The sequence below is a fragment of the Hordeum vulgare genome, chromosome 7H (assembly GCF_904849725.1).
Source record: "Hordeum vulgare subsp. vulgare chromosome 7H, MorexV3_pseudomolecules_assembly, whole genome shotgun sequence".
Classification (NCBI taxonomy): Eukaryota; Viridiplantae; Streptophyta; class Magnoliopsida; order Poales; family Poaceae; genus Hordeum; species Hordeum vulgare.
The window spans coordinates 241,820,027-241,837,774 of NC_058524.1; the positions used below are offsets into that span (position 1 = coordinate 241,820,027).

General features: G+C 44.8%; 4 protein-coding genes and 2 long non-coding RNA genes across 7 annotated transcripts; 4 read left to right on the plus strand and 2 right to left on the minus strand.

The window, feature by feature from the left end:
* Positions 1–739: 739 nt before the first annotated feature.
* LOC123411848 lies at positions 740–1,802 on the minus strand. The gene is made up of 3 exons (XR_006613340.1): positions 1,480–1,802; positions 1,221–1,316; positions 740–1,142 (listed from the first exon to the last, which is right to left on the minus strand). It is a non-coding gene; the product is annotated as an uncharacterized LOC123411848 (long non-coding RNA).
* A 1,578-nt stretch (positions 1,803–3,380) lies between these two features.
* On the plus strand, positions 3,381–4,303 carry LOC123411846. Its single transcript, XM_045104804.1, has one exon. The coding sequence runs from the start codon at positions 3,466–3,468 to the stop codon at positions 4,165–4,167; it is 702 nt and encodes a 233-aa protein (XP_044960739.1). The 5' UTR covers positions 3,381–3,465; the 3' UTR covers positions 4,168–4,303.
* A 777-nt stretch (positions 4,304–5,080) lies between these two features.
* LOC123411847 lies at positions 5,081–6,410 on the minus strand. The gene is made up of 3 exons (XR_006613339.1): positions 5,930–6,410; positions 5,699–5,778; positions 5,081–5,584 (listed from the first exon to the last, which is right to left on the minus strand). It is a non-coding gene; the product is annotated as an uncharacterized LOC123411847 (long non-coding RNA).
* Positions 6,411–6,561: 151 nt separating this feature from the next.
* Positions 6,562–7,844, plus strand: LOC123411843. Its single transcript, XM_045104799.1, has one exon. It carries the CDS (start codon positions 6,821–6,823, stop codon positions 7,688–7,690), a length of 870 nt encoding a protein of 289 aa, XP_044960734.1. The 5' UTR covers positions 6,562–6,820; the 3' UTR covers positions 7,691–7,844.
* Positions 7,845–9,046: 1,202 nt separating this feature from the next.
* LOC123411845 lies at positions 9,047–12,490 on the plus strand. Its single transcript, XM_045104803.1, has one exon. It carries the CDS (start codon positions 11,645–11,647, stop codon positions 12,347–12,349), a length of 705 nt encoding a protein of 234 aa, XP_044960738.1. The 5' UTR covers positions 9,047–11,644; the 3' UTR covers positions 12,350–12,490.
* A 181-nt stretch (positions 12,491–12,671) lies between these two features.
* LOC123411844 lies at positions 12,672–16,874 on the plus strand. Of its 2 annotated transcripts, none has more exons than XM_045104801.1 (2): positions 12,672–14,766; positions 14,864–16,874. In XM_045104801.1, the coding sequence occupies exon 2, from the start codon at positions 16,022–16,024 to the stop codon at positions 16,727–16,729; it is 708 nt and encodes a 235-aa protein (XP_044960736.1). In that variant the 5' UTR covers positions 12,672–14,766; positions 14,864–16,021; the 3' UTR covers positions 16,730–16,874. The 2 variants fall into 2 exon arrangements, with proteins under 2 accessions (XP_044960736.1, XP_044960737.1); XM_045104802.1 differs by having other exon boundaries at positions 14,884–16,874.
* Positions 16,875–17,748: the final 874 nt, after the last annotated feature.

Below are 17,748 nucleotides of genomic sequence, written 5' to 3' on the forward strand. Positions count from 1 at the left end.
GTGGTGGCTGTGGGCCAGGGAGAAGGTGCACAAGAATGCTAGAAGGAACTTTCACACGGCGGTTATTCTGGTGCACTGGAAGCTTTGGAAGGAGCGCAACGCCCGGATTTTTGACAACAAAGTTCCCTCGGCTGCCCAAGTCTTCCAATCTATCCAGGAGGGTATTCTCTCCTGGAAATTAGCCGATTTGATAACCGGTCTTGTTTAGCCGTTGATTGTTCTACTTTTGAGGTTTGCTCCTGTACTGTTCGGTTTAGATCGCATAGACTGTAAAACCGCTGCGACCCTTCGAAAAAAAAGAGATAGAACAAAACACTGGAGATAAACATATTCTTTATCAAAGAAAATCACAACACTGGGACTAGGAACCAGAGAATGCAGCTTACAGTGTGAACAAATGGAAATGATAGATATCTATCACCCTTTTGGGAGGATTGTTTCCAAGACTCAAACCCGTGACCGCAACAGATTTATCGTGCTGCACGAAGGCTCCTCACGGTCATAGTGATAGCATGCGTGCACAAAATCGAATCCAACTATTTATTTACTGATCTTGTCATCCCCCCCCCCCCCACCCCCCACCCCACCCACCCCACCCACCCACACACACAAAATCGAATCCAACTATTTACTTATTGATTTTGAATAATATTGCTGCAAGCAGCTATAACATAGCAACAGCGATAAGCTGAACTGGATGCGCGTGTGCAGCAAAAGAAATTGCACAACACCTGGCTCCTTTTCATGATCTTGATATGCATCATATTATAAAACTCAAATGAGATGCCAAATGTTACGGATACCTTACCAACCAGCCGTGCTGCACGAGTGGAATCAAATCCTGTCGCCAATACTTTAGACATGGCTACAGAAAGTAAACAAGAAAGGATCGGCTTGTCTTGCCCATGATCCACAAGATTCTTCTTGTCGTGAATTGTTTTTGTTATAAGTCGGGAGGAACCTACATAGGAGTTTCTCTGGTTCTCACAAGTCACCACTTCTTCTCTTCCAGCTCCACCAAGACAATGCAGGATGCTTTCGCTTCCATTCCAAGCATGGCTAGAGTGCTAGACTACCCATCTAGAGTCGGTGTCGGCAAACATTTGGCCGATGAAATCAGGGTAGAAGAATGGCCGCCGGACCTAAACATGGATGTCGCTTCAGTGTCTTCAACCATCGACGCAACACGATATTATCTGAGGTCGGTTGGAAATACGTACATCTGCATTATGAGATCATGGGGTTGTCTAGCAGCTAGGCCAGCTTTCCAGTCTCCACATACAAAGGCGATGATGCTGTGTGATGTTGCCCGATGTCTGCAGTTGCATGGAAGAAAGCAGTGAGTTGAAACATGAGTGATCAGGAGCTGCGCTTAGTTCTAAAGAGTGAACATGCATTATGCAACATCATCTGAAGCACGCTGACAAGAAGATAGATAACTGATGACAAGGAGGACTACAGAGTGGTGAGGTTACTTACCGGAGTAAGCTATCTGAAGAAAATTAAGAAGACAAGTACTTCAGAATTCTGGTTTGAAAGAATAATAAATAGAGTGACCAGTTACCTGCAAGAGTGAAGGAGGGAAATACTTTTGAACCAAAATTGCAGCTCGTGTCCAAGTAAACGAGGAAGAAAGCTTCTACCTTCTAGATACCCTTCTATGAATCTACCTGATTGGTGTCCACCTTTCAAGGTTACCACTGCCCCGTTCAAACGAATTTAGTCGTATAGAGAAGTGAAGATTGTTACACTATATGTGGATTGCCTAGCCCTTTCCATCAGTTCGGACTTTTGGTTGCCTTGGCTAATGCATGAAGCTTAACATGGTATCAGAGCTAAAGTCTTGAGTTCAAGTCCTGGCTTTCGCAATTTCTAGAAATTGCTGGTAGCCCCCCTTTGTGTTCACGTAGAGGCTTCTTGAGTCATACGTGAGCTTCGCGTGCCGTCGCTCTCTTCCGGTTGCATGTGTTGACTTGTCTTCCTCGTCACACGTGAGAGGGGGTGTTACACTATATGTGGATTGCCTAGCCCTTTCCATCAGTTCGGACTTTTTGTTGCGTTGGCTAGTGCATGAAGCTTAACAAAGATCTCCATCATAAAAACCAAGAATTTTTCACCTTTACGATCTCAGCTTCAACATCTAAGGATGCATGGGTGATATTCTTCTATGTCCCATTTTCGAGCAGATAGTTGATTTTGCATGCCACAGGAGCAATAGACTCAAAAAAGGAGTGGTTCAGTAGGATTAAGGTTTGCTCATATAAAAATTCACCAAGAGCCAGCGACCATTCACCACCTGCTACTGGCATGTCCCTTCGCGCGGCAAGCCTGGCACGAGGCCTTTTCCTGGCTGCGCTTACCAGCCCCCACGCCGGAGCAGGATATCTCCATTCAGGACTGGTGGATTAGGGCAAGAGATGCAACACCACCATCACTCCGCAAGGCGCTGAGGTCCACCACACTGCTAGTTCCATGGATGATCTGAAAACATAGGAATGTGTGTGTATTTGATCATGCCACTCCGTCGCTCTCTGAGCTCGCGGATGCGATCAAAGATGAGATGAGATGTTGGGCTAGAGCTGGGGACAAGGGGCTTAGGGTAGTCTTGCCCCCATCCTGGGATGTCCATTGAGCTACTTGTAATTTGTTGTAACCGTCTCCTCTGAGACTGACTTTCCCTCTTTTCAATACAAAGAAACGCACGTCTCTGCGTTTTCTCGAAAAAATTCACCAAAAATAAAGATAGTTCGTGTCTGAGATTCAATTCGTATGACTAAAAACACGATTGCGTAAGCAAAAGTGATGATGATAAGCACATCAAAAAATCGTTGACGTGGCATTTCGATTATAAAATGGTGATGCATCTCACACCGTAGGTAGCTCAATCTGAAAGAAAACGGGGGATAAAACGTTGAACCAATTGCAAACCCATGATCCTTGTCCAGTGGATCTTGTCTTCCGCTGCCTAAACATGTGAGCTCCAAAGCATGACCATTCAATTAGTGATTAGCAACACTTCCCACCAAAGAACAAACCTGCTTAAATTGAGAACACGGCAGTAGCCAGAATGGCACGCTCACAGCTAGATGTTGCGTTGGCATCCACTAAATAATGGCTTGAGGATGCAACAACACCGGACCACAATCACACCGCTGCTTCTTGCTGCCAATTTCTGACGATAATATGCTGCATCGTCTTGAGGACAGCGGACACACTAAAATATATGCACTAAACATGAGACAACTTTGCTGTAATATCGCTATGCTTCTGCCAGATCTCGATCCATGGCAGACAGCATCTTGCAAATGAAATGGCATGATTCTTTGTGTCTAATAGTCAAACACATTTGGTATGCCCATTTGGTATAAATAGGCATCAGAAGAACGGTAGACACATCAAACCAAAAGTCGCTCTTTCGTTCCCCTCTCTTCAACCACAATACAGAGAAAAGCTCCAAGATCAGAAATGGCCTTCCACCTAAGATCGATAAGTTTACCATCAAAGCCTCAGGCCAACGAGACCGAAGTCGAGCAAGAGTTGCTGAGCCTAGAGGCGAGCATCTCTTCTTCCACCACCACCATCGGCACCATGTGTGACGGTCTGAGGAGGCTCGGAGACATCTACAATGGTGTTGAAGATATTATTGGCCTACCAAGCAAACAGGTTGGCAAGATGTTGGATTCACAGATGGAAGGCTCTCTCGAGCTGCTAGATCTCTGCAACACCATGCAAGAGATCTTTGTCGAGATGAAGGCCATCATCCAAGAGCTACAAGTGGCTCTAAGAAAAGGTGATGATGCAACTGCTCAAGCCAAGATCCAGTCTTACGTTCGTTTGGTGAAGACGGCCAAGAAACATTTCAAGAAGAGCACGAAGAAGGCTAATGTCGCGTCCGCGGGTTGCAAGATGGCCATGCTATTGACCAAGGCTAGAGAGATTTCTGTGTCTCTTCTGGAGTACACAGTCCATCTCTTGTCAAAGGAAATCGGAATGCCAAAACAGTCTCTTGTCTCGAAGGCATTTCACAAGAAAAAGGCAGTCGTCTGCCAGGACGAGCAATTGCAGGAGTTAGAGTGTAGTATTGGAGATCTCGAGAATGGGGCGGGGCATCTGTTCAGGAAATTAGTCCAGATCAGAGTTTCTCTCCTGAACATTCTTAGCTCATAGATACTCCAAGTCATTCTACACCCTGTGATTGGCATCCGCCTTTTTGAGGATTAGCCGGTCTTCATACCATTTTGCCATATGTATACAGTACAAATGTACAGAAACTTATAGAAAGAAAAAGTGAAGTTTTGATCTATTTCATGTCGTGTGATCTCTACATACTTCCTTTCGATGTCATTGGATAGTGGATCATGTTCCTTGTGTGTCAGGTCAAAGAAGCGGTGCCTAAGGTTGTCATTAGCAGAAAAATAAATATAATTACTAAGGTTACCCACCACCACCACATGGCTGTACAGTTTGGCACAGCAATTAAAGTATTTATAGTTTTAGGATGGATATGTGCAACAATTTCCAAACTTTTGAACTGAAACTTAAAGATGCTCAAGCTCCATATTGTTTAAACATGTCATAGTACCCAAAATATTCCAAAAACATCTCAACTTCTGCTTGTGCTTGGGGACAATATAATATTAACATTAATTTGAGCTATATTTACTAGTGCAAATATGCCCTAGTGCAAAAAAATACTAACAATTGATGTTTTGAAAGCTAATATGATAGCTGTACGCTGCACATAGAACAGCAATCGGGACAACTTGTAAGAGAGTGCAGTTCGAGGCCTCATGGAGGAACCACGGAGAGCCACCGCGGCACTTGGGTTGCCACTCTGCTGCTTCAATCATCAATGTCTTCTCTTTTTTTACATTTTTTTTCCATTTCTTTGAGAAATTTCTCGATTTTGTGTATAGGTCTGGCTTACGCACTGGTCCAACTCATAGGCCTTGATGCATCGGCTCATATAAAAGCACATCTTGGCCCGGTCGAGGAATTGCAACCATTGACAGCAAGCGCACAAAATCAAATCGAACTGTTTATTGTCGATTTATACCAAAAAATATATTTTATCCATTCATTAAGTAACTCCCACTGTACTATTTGAATATTATTGCTGCAATAAGTTGTAACATAGCACAGCGATTAGCTGAACTGGATGCGCGTGTGTAGTAAAAAAAACTCTGCATAGCACATGGCTTCCTTCCAAGATGTCGATGTGCATTATACCCGTATTCTAAAATTCAGATGAGATGCCAAATGTTTTGGACACCTCACCAGCCAGTGATGCTGCACGAGGGGAATCAAATCTTGCCGCCAATACTCAAGACATGGCTACAGAAAGTAAACGAGGGCATCAACAGATTGTTTTTGTTATAAGTAGAGAGGAGCCTACATGGGAGTTTCTTTGGTTCTCTCACCAGTCACCACTTCTTCTCTTCCAGCTCCATCAAGACAACGGAGGAATGCTCTAGCTTCCAAGCATGGCTAGCCATCTAGAATCTTGAGTCGACAAACATCTGCCGGTGAAATTGGGGTCAAATAACGGCCGCGAAGCCAAACACGGCTGCCTCATCTTCAGTTTCTGCGACCATCGGTGCGAGATTGACTAAGGACAGTTGGAAATACTTACATTTGCATTTTTCGATAAAGGGCGTCTTTATTGACTCAAAATGCAGCATCAAGCGGATACACTTACATCTGCATTATGAGATAATGGGTTGTCTAGCAGCTAGGCCAGCTTTTCCAAGAGTCTCCACGTACAAAGGTGCTAGTGCTCTGAGCATGGAAAAACCAGTGAGTTGAAGCATGAATGTTCAAGATCTGCACTTGGTTCTCAAGAGTGGACATGATTATGCAACATCTGAAGCAAGTTGGGAAGATAGATAACTGATGACAAGGAGGACTACAGAGTGATTGGATAACTTACAGGAGCACGGGACCGTCTCGCTACTTCAACCAAATTGTATGCAGCTCCTGCCCAAGAAAATTGTAATGCCGAGTACAAATGGGTGGTTTCTAGTCTCCATGATATTGCAGAAGAGAACAAATGTACACACAGTACAGGTGAAGCAACTGCGCACATTAGAGAGCATAGGAGAGTCTGTTCAGAAATTGTTCTTGAAAGTATGTTACTCTTCAAAGTATACCAAGCTTCTAGCCTTCTAGGTACCCATCTCTGAAACTAATGACTGGAGTCATCCTTTTAAAGGATTTGCTAATCATACAAACATATTTTAGTTTACAAAAGTACAGATGCATATCAATGAAAAAATAAAACTGAGGCCTGCTTATTTACAACTACACCAAAAAAGGTGTCATAGATGTTTGAGGATCATTTAGTATTGATAAACAAGAGTATAAGATTGTACAGGAAGTATAAAAACAATATGGTGACCAGAGGCACACATCCGAACCTCATTTATGTTATGGTGTGATATGAAAATAGCCATGGTACCCCAAACTGAATGAAAAAAAATGGGCATGCATGGACGCTCCGACCCATCTTGTTTTCCATCACCTAAGCATGACAGCTTCAACCCACAAGGCTGCAACCTGTGGTTAGCATGAGTTCTCACCAATGATATGACATGATTAAATTAAATAATGGCTTGAGCATGCAATTATGCAAAGATCCACCATACACACGGCACCACACGGCTGGTTCTTGCTGCCAATTGCTGGAACATGATAATTGACGGCTCATCTCGGGGACAACGAACGCACTAAGAGATGTACTGAACATGAGACGACTTTGGCGTTTGTATCTATATGCTGCTGCCAGATCTCGAGCTATAGGGGACAGCATCTGGGAGATGAAATGGCACGATTCTTCATGTCTAGAAATCAAATACTCCTGGTTGTATACTTCTGTGTATATATAGGGCTCAGCAGAATGGTAGACGCATCAAACCAAAAGGCACTCTTTCTTCAGCTCCTTTCTTCACCCACAATACGGAGAAAAGCCTCAAGATCAGATATGGCTTTCCACCTAAGATCGATAAGTTTGCCTTCTAGGCCTCACATCAGTGAGACGGAAGTCCAACAAGAGCTGCTGAGCCTAGAGGCAAGCATCTCTTCCTCCATTACCATCGGCACAATGTGCGAGGGTCTTATGAGGCTTGGAAACATCTACAATGGCGTTGAAGAAATCATTGGCCTACCAAGCAACCAAGTTTGCTCCGCCCAGGAGAGGAAGGTGTTGGATGGAGAAATGGAAGGTTCTCTCCAGCTACTAGATCTCTGCAGCACCATGCAAGAGATCTTCGTCGAGATGAAAGCCATTATCCAAGAGCTGCAAGTGGCACTAAGAAAAGGAGATGAAGCAACTTCTCAAGCCAAGATCCAGTCTTACACTCTCTTGACAAAGAAGGCCAAGAAACATTTCAAGAAGACCGCGAAGAAGGCTACTTCTGAAGGTTGCAGGATGGTCATGCTATTGACCAAGGCTAGAGAGGTCTCTATCTCTCTGCTGGAATCCACAGTCCTCCTCTTGTCAAAGCAAATTCAAATGCGCAAACAGTCTCTTATCTCCAAGGCATTTCACAAGACGAAGAAGCCAGTTGTTTGTGAGGAGGAAGAATTGCAGGAGCTGGAGTGCAGCATTGGAGATCTTGAGAATGGAGCAGGACATCTGTTCAGGAAATTAGTCCAGAGCAGAGTTTCCCTCCTAAACATTCTTAGCTCATAGATACTCCACATCATTCTTTGTGAACTGTGATTGGCATCCGCCTTTTTGAGGATTAGCCAATCTTGATACAGTTTTCCAGTATGTATACCATATACAGTACAAATGTACAGAATATTACAGAGAGAAAAGGCAAAGTTTTGATCTATTTCATGTCTAATGTTCCCCCTATACTTTCTTTTGATATCGACCTCACTTAGTGGATCTTGCTAGCTCCTTGTACATTATTTATGCCAGGTCAAAGCTACAAGGGCTAAGGATGTGATTACCACAATTATCAATTAACTACTAAGATTCCCCCCACCACCAGTTGCGCAGTCTGGCAGTATACACAACCTCCCTCCATACCAAACATGTCATGGTGTACAGCACTGAAATTCATGCCGAAAAATATCAAATCCATCTCAAGTTACGGAGCTAGTGACGATCTGATGGCATGCCAGGCGTATGCTGGTTACGGAACCAAGAATTATGCTGACCCATCAGCTAATATCAAAACCAATCCTCGCTTGGCCCACGAACATCAACCAGACTGACAGCATGCATAGAATTAAATCCAACTATTTATTCATCTATTTAGCCTAAATTGAACCTATTTATTCATCTACAGGGTACTAAATATATCTATTTCAAGATTATTGCAGCATGTGCAACGTGTCAAAGGATAAGCTCAATGACTCAATGTAGGTGCGCGTAATGCGCTAATTTTTTCTACAGAGCACATGGCTTCTCTCGAGATCTGGCTATGCATCACATTAAAAAATTCAAATGAGATGCCAAGTGTTTCAGATACCTTGCAAGCCAGCTATGCTGCACGAACTGAATGGAATTTTGCTGCCTATACGTGAGACATGACAACAAAAAGTAAACAAGAGAGCATCAGCTTGTCTTGTGCATGATCCACAAGATTCATCTTGTCTCCAGGCAGATTATCTGTTATAAGTAGAGAGGGACCTACAAAGGAGCTGGTTCGCTAACCAGCCTCTTTTCCGCTCCAAGAATGACTTCCCGTCTAAAGTGGGAGCTGAAGAACATCTCACTGATAAAATCAGGATCGAAGATCAGCTATGCAGCTAAAACATGGCTGGCTCTTCACTTTCTGCAACAATCTACTCAGCATTTTTTTTTAGAAAAGGAGGATGACCCCCGGCCTCTGCATCTGGAAGATGCATACAGCCACTTTATTATTTATTCACAAAGATCTTACAAAGTAATACATCAATATGTCTGAAGTCCCCTCTTGGCAACATCTGTCGCTACTCCTATCCAATGATGAAGGGGTGCATAAAGTGTGAGCCACATACCCAGACCTCTCACCTAGCCTAACATCTAAAGCCGGAGGCCCCGACCGAGCCACATACCGGGTCAGGGGCACAAACCGGTCCAACGCACCCTCATAGGTCGTCGCCGCCGCTTTCCATCAATCCATCTTCAGAACAGTTACTGACGCATCGACCTTGCAAGGCCTGCCGTCGATGCCCCCACGGCGCCAGACAGCGCCTCCTCCCTACGTGCGCTCATCATCACGCATCCGTCGCCGAGACTTTGCTGCGCCTCGCCGCCGAGACTCCACGACGTCGATGTGTCACAGGGAATGCCGCTCCACCGTAGGTTGTGTGTACCTCCATGAATGACGCCCCCAAAAGGGAAACGACACCAGAGCGTCGCCGTCATCCGATCTACTGATCTAGGGTTTCCCCCGGAGGTAGCAGAGAGTGGCCTTGAACTACTCCTCGACGATGCCTTCAGGAAGGGAACGACGTAGACAACGCCGCCATCGTCGGCCTTGGCAGTAGCCAAAAGCAAGCTCTCACCCAGATCTGTTCGAAGAACCCATCTCTCCTGCACGGGCCACCACATCCTGCGACGTCCTCGGAAGCGGGATCCCAAGATCCGCCGCCACAAGGACCCACCACCTGGCCGTCATCCCTGACGAAGGGGATGGCGCCACCACCTTGTTCAGATCCAGCAGCACGCCAACGCCTCCTGCTACCCCCAATCACATCTGTGAAGGAGGACAGTCAACGCTTAGGGCCGTCGGACGGCGCCCGAGTCCAAGGAGGACCGATCTGGGATTGTGAACCCCAGATCCGTCGATGCCAGCACCCGCAGCGCCGTCGGGATCCCATCGGGCCGCTGCCCGAGCGTGCCAACTCCGCCTCCATGTCGTACGTCCAGGGGCACCGTCGCATTTCAGCCAGAGGATCCCCTCGTGAAGAAGGGAGGAAGGCCCGCTGTCCGCTGTCCGACGGCGGCGGGGAAGCAGGGGAGGAGGGAGGTCGAGGGCGGCGGCGGCTAGGGCGCCCGAGTCGCCCCCTGGAGGCGACGCGAGCGGTTTAGTTAGTATAACTTGTAAATCCTTTAAATGGGGAGAATTTTACTTCCCGGCCTCTGCACCAACTAGGGATGCATACAGCCATATTAGTACGAATACCAAGATAAACATGGTCTTCAGAATTTTTTTGAAATGAGTATCAAGATATTTCTTGATGAGTAGTTCCACCACACACCAAACTTGATCCTCAATAAATGGGGGAAAACCCCTGTGCATCACTCGGGTTGTTAGGCTGCACAACCGCATGCCCAACCACTGAGCCAAGGCTCTCTTTGCTAACAATCTACACAGCGTGAGATGGTCATGTTGTTTTTTGATCTGTGCAGTGCCGTACAAGAAAGCATTCAGCTGAAGATGACTATGCAAGAACTGCATTTAGTTCACAAGACATATATCTGACGACATGAACATCTGAAGCAAACTAAGAAGAAATATATATCTGACTACAAAGAGTACTATGGTACAGTCAGATTACTTGCAGAAATGAGAAAGACGGATGTCTCGCTACTTAAACAAAACCTCGTGCAACTCTTGTCCAAGTAAATTGCAATGCCAAGTGCAGGGAAGTGGCTTCTAGTCTCCATGACATTATGGAAGAGAACAATAGTATGCATTGGTCAGGCAAGTGTGCACATTAGAATTCAATATTGTAGATTTAGAAAGAGCGTCGGAGATCCTGTCCAGGAAATTGATACAGACAGAATGGTTCTTTCGGAGTATGTGTTCTGATTATTTCAACTGGTGTTTTCCTGTTCTGGAGGTAATGTTATTGTTAAGCATGTAGTTGTTTTACCAGTCACATAAGCAATAGCCAGAAGAAAAAATAAAATTTACATGGAAGGTTTGTTTACTTACAACTTCAGAAAAAAATAAAGACGGCTGATGTTTGATACTCAATAAGTATGATTAATGGGTAAAGGTTGTGTGAAAATCATAATACAAGTATATGTCCAGGGGCACACACCAAAGGCTCATTTCGGCAATGGTTTCATATGAAATGATCATGCTACTCACACGGTGGGTGGTTTGAACAAAGAAAATAGGGATAAAATATTGATCCAGTAACCAACCCATGATCCTTGTCAAGTGGATCATGTTTTCTATCACCATAGCATGCCAGCACCAGCGCACAAAGCTTCAGTTTGTGATTAGCAAGAGTTTACACCAAAGAAAATATCTGAACAGACGACAGGGTGGCAGCCAGCATTACACGCTTACAGTTAAATATGATCCGTTAGCAATCCATTAAAAAAATATCTTGAGCAAGAAATAATACCATGATCCACCATCAGACTTCACCACACTGCTGGTTCTTGCTGCTGATTGTTGGAACATGATAACAGGATGGCTCATCTCTAGGACAGTGGCCACACTAAAATATGTATTAAACATGAGACGACTTGGCTGTTGTAATCGAGATGCTGCTGCCAGATCTCAAGCCATAGCAGACAGCATCTGGGAGATGTAATGGCGTGATTCCTCATGTCTACCAGTGGACTGCTACTTCTTATACACTTCTTCTGTATATATAGGCCTCCGCCGAATGGTAACATCAAACCAGAAGTTGTTCTCCTGTTCTCCTCTCTTTCACAAAAATACATAGAAAAGCTTCCAGATCAGATATGGCTTTCCACGTGAGATCCATAAGTTTGCCTTCTAGGCCTCAGGCCAATGAGACTGAGGTCGAGCAAGAACTGCTGAGCATAGAGGCAAGCATCTCTTCTTCCATCACCATCGGCACGATGTGTGATGGTCTGAGGAGGCTTGGGGACATCTACAATGGTGTTGAAGAGATTATTTGCCTACCAAGCAATAGGGTTAGCTCCTCTCAGCAGAGGAAGATGTTGGATGGAGAGATGGAATGCTCTCTTGGGTTGTTGGACCTCTACAGTAACATGCAAGAGATCTTCGTCGAAATGAAGGCCATCATCCAAGAGCTGCAAGTGGCTCTGAGAAAAGGGGATGATGTAGCTGCTCGAGCCAAGATCCAATCTTACACCCGCTTGGCGAAGAAGGCCAAGAATCATTTCAAGAAGACCACGAAAAAGACTCCTGCAGATTGCAACATGATTATGCTATTGACCAAGGCCAGAGAGATATCTGTCTCTCTGCTGGAGTCCACACTCCATTTCTTGTCGAAGCAAATTGAAATGCCTAAACTGTCTCTTGTTTCCAAGGCATTTCACAAAAAGAAGGCAGTTGTCTGCAAGGAGGAGCAATTGCAGGAGCTAGAGTGCAGTATCGGAGATCTTGAGAGTGGAGCAGGACATCTGTTCAAGAAATTAGTCCAGAACCGAGTTTCTCTACTCAACATTCTTAGCTCGTAGATACTCCCAAGTCACTCTTGACGCCCTCTGGTTGGCATCCGCCTTTTAAGGAATGGCTGATCATCATACAATTTTCCCAGATGTATACACTAGTATAAATGTACAGGAAACTATAGAAAGAGAAACCAAAGTTTTGATCCATTCGACCATTTCATGCTTGAAGATGTGTTTGCGATCCCAGTATAATTTATTTTGATATCCTTGGTTAGTCGATCTTGCTCCTTTTGCATGAAACATGCCAGATCAAAGTCACAACGTCTCCACCACCACCACATGGCTGTGTAGTCTGGCACTACAAGTGAATATATTTCTTGCTTCAGAATGCAACAAAGTCCAAATTAGTGTACTCAAATTATAATATCGTCACCATATGTATCATTTATGCATTTAGGCCAAAAAATAGCACAAACATGTACACCCTGGAGCCACAACTCTGCTTTTGTCCTACAGGATTAACATAATTTGGGCACGACCTAATCCAAACTTGCCAGGACGCAAAGTTTGTGTTCCTTTCCATATAGTAATTCTCAGTATACAAACAACAACCGATGCTTTATATGCTTATTGGCACATATCAAAAGCGTGTTTATGTGCATACTTATCGGAGATCTTCAGAATGGAGCAGGACATCTGTTCAGGGAATTAATTCAGAATAGAGTTTCTCTCCTAAACATTCTTAGCTCATCGGTACTCCACGTCACTCTATGCCCTGTGATTGGCATCCGCCTTTTTGAGGATTAGCCGATCTTGATGCAGTTTTTCCATATGTATACAGTACAAATGTACAGAAATTAGTTATAAAGATAAACCAAATTTTGATCCGTTTCAAATTTTGTGATATCGATGTAATCTCTCTGGGTTTTTGTAATGGATATGCATGACAAAATGAAATGCATATGCTGTCAATCCATCAAGTATTTGTTTGCTTGTTAGTTAGGAACTAAGTGATTTGTTTTACAGGTTACATTTTTGCGGTAAATGATAACGTCAATGATGTTAGACCTACATGCAGGTTTTTTTCACAAGTTAACATTGCAAAGTTACCGGTTGCGTCATACCTGCCTTAAGATTCATGGTTAGCATGCAATCCTTATTTTGTAGATCTCACTGGTCATGCATGGGACATACCAGGCCGAAACCAACATGATTAATGGCTGTACTTAGCACATAAATCAACTAGCCAGATTTCCTTCTTAGTTGCAAATGCTGGCCATGGTATGCTCAGTTAATATTTTGGTATATATCTACATTGTTATTCAGTTCAGAGATAAAGCTTGCGTTGCTGATAAAATCATATAAATAACTACGATGTGATTGATCATACTATTTTTAATTGTGATCTGGCTAATTCACTCAGAATATTTTCGCTAATGACTGTCACGGAAGTAATCTGTATTTATTTCTTCAAGTTTATACCTGCAACACTTTGGTGTGAGTTAATGAGATGGTCATGCTAATTGCATGATATGCTCATCAAGACCTCAACAGGATGTAATACAAAGGATATTGCTCTCCTAGAAATAGCATGCCGAGTTAGCACTACATAATAACCAGCACAATTTGCTGATCAACCAGAATATACGCAGATGGGAAACTACTTGATTAGGTTTCTCAATTAACAAACTATTTGAGCATGCACGTATGACAAGAACAAGCAATAATTGAACAAACTGCCGCGCCTTTCCTTGCTGTCAGTAGCTTAAGACATGAGAACGTGTTAGGCCTAATTAGGAGCACCTAATGCACCCTTAGGTTGCAAAGGATCACATGAGGTAGTTAATAGCCCTAGTGGAAACATGCCAGTGATCCTCACCAGACAAACACATCGTGTTGCGTTGGAGCTCAAAGGTGAAGTCAACTGTTCCTTCACCACTAATGGGCAACAGCTAACTCTTTCTCTCCACTAGCTCACCAATCTCATGATTTCGATCTGGATCTGACATCAAAGTGGTTGCTCATGCAGATGAGTTTGCTGCCCATATAGTAGACATGACAAGGTGCTCATACGCTCAACCAGAGACGAATAGTTGGAGATGCTACTTACACTGATCAGACATACAAAAGAAAAATCAGCTTGTCATGGAGATGGGTGGCAGCGGCGCAGCACCCAACCAGCGACGAGATTCTTGCTGTCTACAATGCCAGCCATTGCATGGCTTGTGCTTATATAGAGAGGCAAACCATAGGGGTTAAGCACCATTGCAGCAAAATTTCTTTTCTCTGAATCTCTCTTCCGTTTCCAGATACATTTCCAGCCATGGCTACTCAGCAGAACTTCTTTTCTCTCAAGCCAAACCTCTCTTCACCTTCTGCTACCATTGAAACAATGTCCGATGGTTTCAGGAGGTGTGTACGTGAGCACAATAGCATCGAGGAGGTCATATGCAGTCAAATTATCCTTTGCCAGAGCAACAAAGGTAAGCTGTGGAGCTCGAGCTCGAGCACTCTCTTGCACTTATCGACATCTGCAAGGCCATACTAGAGAGCTTTTCTAAGCTCAAGACAACCACTCAGGAAATTGCATTGGCTGCCAGAAAAGGAGATGATGCACCTATTCAGGCCAAGATACAGTCCTTCATCCCCTGACCAAGATGGCAAAAAACAGTGGAAGAAGATCAAGAAGAAATCTCCTTCAGCTGACTGGCTGGAGCAAGAGAGGTCGTTGCTTCAATGCTTCAGTCATCCACACGACAGCCACTGAAGCAAATAGCGATGTCGAGTTACAACAAGTGGTATCTTGTCTCCAACAAGTTCCACAAGAAAAGACTTCCATGCAACAAGGAGCAATTATGGAAACTGGAGTTTCGTTGTTCTTGAGGGCAGTGCTTGGACTTTCTTGAGGAGATTGATCCAGAGCAGAGTTTCTTTTCCGAATGCTCTAAGCTTGTACATCGATGATGCATTGCCTATGGTTCACTGTGATTGGCACCCACCTTTTAGAGGATTTGTTTACTGTTTATGCTGCTAATAGCTTGGACAGCTACTTCAAGAAAAGAAAAAGAATTTGGAGCATTTTAACTAAGACAGGTCCAGAAAATACAATTACTCAGAAATACTCATCATTACTGGCTGTCATACAAGCTAATAGCAAACTGTTCAAACCGAGTTTTGACATATGTCACTGCAAGATGGCCATGTTATTCAGATGCCATGTGTGTTACTCAGCAACAAGCAAAGGATCCTTGTGCAGTGGATCTTGCTATCCATAGCTAAAGCAAGCCAGCTCCAACACTCCAAGTTGACCATGCAGGTAACATGCGTTGGGCACTACATAACACGTATGCAACTAAAATAAAAATATTTTTAACACGCAATTATGTCAAGATCCACCAATAGAGCAAACCATGCGGTTGATTCTTGTCGACAATTAATGGAACATGACAATGTGATATCTCATTGGAAGAATAGCTGCTGCACTAAAAAAATTGAACTACACATGGGCAAAGATACCAAATGTTGCACCAGATCTCACAAACTTGGTATACAAAACTGTGGAGATGAGTTGGCATGATTCCTTGTGTCTACCATTCGAATGGTGCTGTATCATACAGTTCCTCGGTATAAATAGGCCCCAGAAGAAGGCTAAACACATCAAACCGAAAGGTGCTCTCTCATTCTCATATCTTGAAACCTCAAGTACTCAACACAGAGGAAAGAGTCTTAGCAACAGATATGGCTTGCCATCTTAGATCAGTTAGTTTGCCTTCTAGGCCTCACACCAAGGTTGAAGAGGAGCTGCACAGCCTAGAGGCAAGCATCTCTTCACCCTCCATCACCATGGAGACAATCTCTGATGGTTTGAGGAGGCTTGGAGACATCTACAGCACCATTGAAGAGATCATGTGCCTTCCTAGCAACCAAATTTGCTCTTCCCAGCAAAGGAAGATGTTGGAAGGTGAAACCGAGTGCTCCCTTGAGCTGCTAGATCTCTGCAATGCCATGCATGAGGACTTCACCGAATTGAAGGCCATTATCCAAGATCTGCAAGTGGCAACCAGAAAAGGAGATGACACCGTTGTTCAAGTCAAGGTCCAGTCTTACACCCGCCTAATGAAGAAGGCGAAGAAACATTTCAAGAAGGCAGCGAAGAAGGTTACATCCGACAAAGAGGACTGCAGGATGGTCAGGCTGTTGAGAGAGGCTAGGGAGATCACCACCTCTCTCCTCGAGTCAACAGTACACCTCTTGTCCAAGCAAATCGCAGTGCCAAAATGGTCTCTCGTCTCCAAGGCATTCCAGAAGAAGAACTCAGTTGTTTGCAAGGAGGAGCAGTTGCAGGTCCTAGAGTGCAGTGTTGGAGATCTTGAGGCTGGAGCAGGAATTCTGTTCCGGAGATTGGTCCAGAGCAGAGTTACTCTCCTAAACATTCTTAGCTCATAGATACTCTTCAACAACTGCTACTCTAGCACCGTGCGATTGGCTTCCACCTTTTAAAGGATTGCTGATCTTTTCCAGCGGGTGTATATATGTAGAAATGTACAGAATACTCCATACAGAAAGGAAACAAAAGTTTTGATCGAACTCATACTCAACTCCTTGCATGCTTCTGAGATATCGCGCTGGTTCATAACTACCTGCCTGTTTGTACCTTGTATATTATTGTGGCCACGTTGCCTCACACCTCTGCTTAATCTCATCATTTTGTTTTAACATCTTTCGCTTACATGCCAGGTCCAAACTATAAGGCAAGCTTGCAGATGGATACCATGTTGGCCATATTTTCTTCACGGCCACACAACCTGGCCTGCTATTGCTTTGTTTTTATTTGCATCCAGCACTAAAAATACAATTACAGTGGAAGAGATAACAACTTCAATTTGTTTGTTGGCAAGGCTGTGTTGGCTGCAAAATAATTTGATTTTTTTTTGGAATCCTCGTGTACTTCTAATGATACAGACGGCGGGCCCATCGCGCAAAGTGGCGAGCACATGCGTGGAGGACGGCCCGGCCGTTCGCATTGGGACAGCTGGCGCTCCCCCGTTCGCTGCTCGGGGCCATGATGCGGCTGAGGCGTCGACGTCGCGCACGACCGAGGCAGATACGGACGGACCCACTTCTGCAGCAGCTGATCCTATGCCCTGTCGGGATCGTTGCCTGCTGCGCCTGGGCCCCGCCGAGCAGCGCGTGAGGTCGGCCGCTGCACCGCCTGCACCCCGGTCGGGGCAAATCTAGCCGCTTTCCTCCTTTGCTGCTGCTGCACCGCCAAAGACCCTCCTTGACCAACCTCCGCGGTTCATTTCGCGCGCCTTCGAGGAGAGGGCGGGATGCGCATCGCCCCCCCCCCCCCCCCCGCCAGCTTAGCTGACGCCACCCCGTCCCTACCAGCCAGCTCTCTGGATGCAGGGCCCGCGGCCGTCGTGACCGCTGTCACCGCACCAGCGCCCTCAGATGCCGATGGG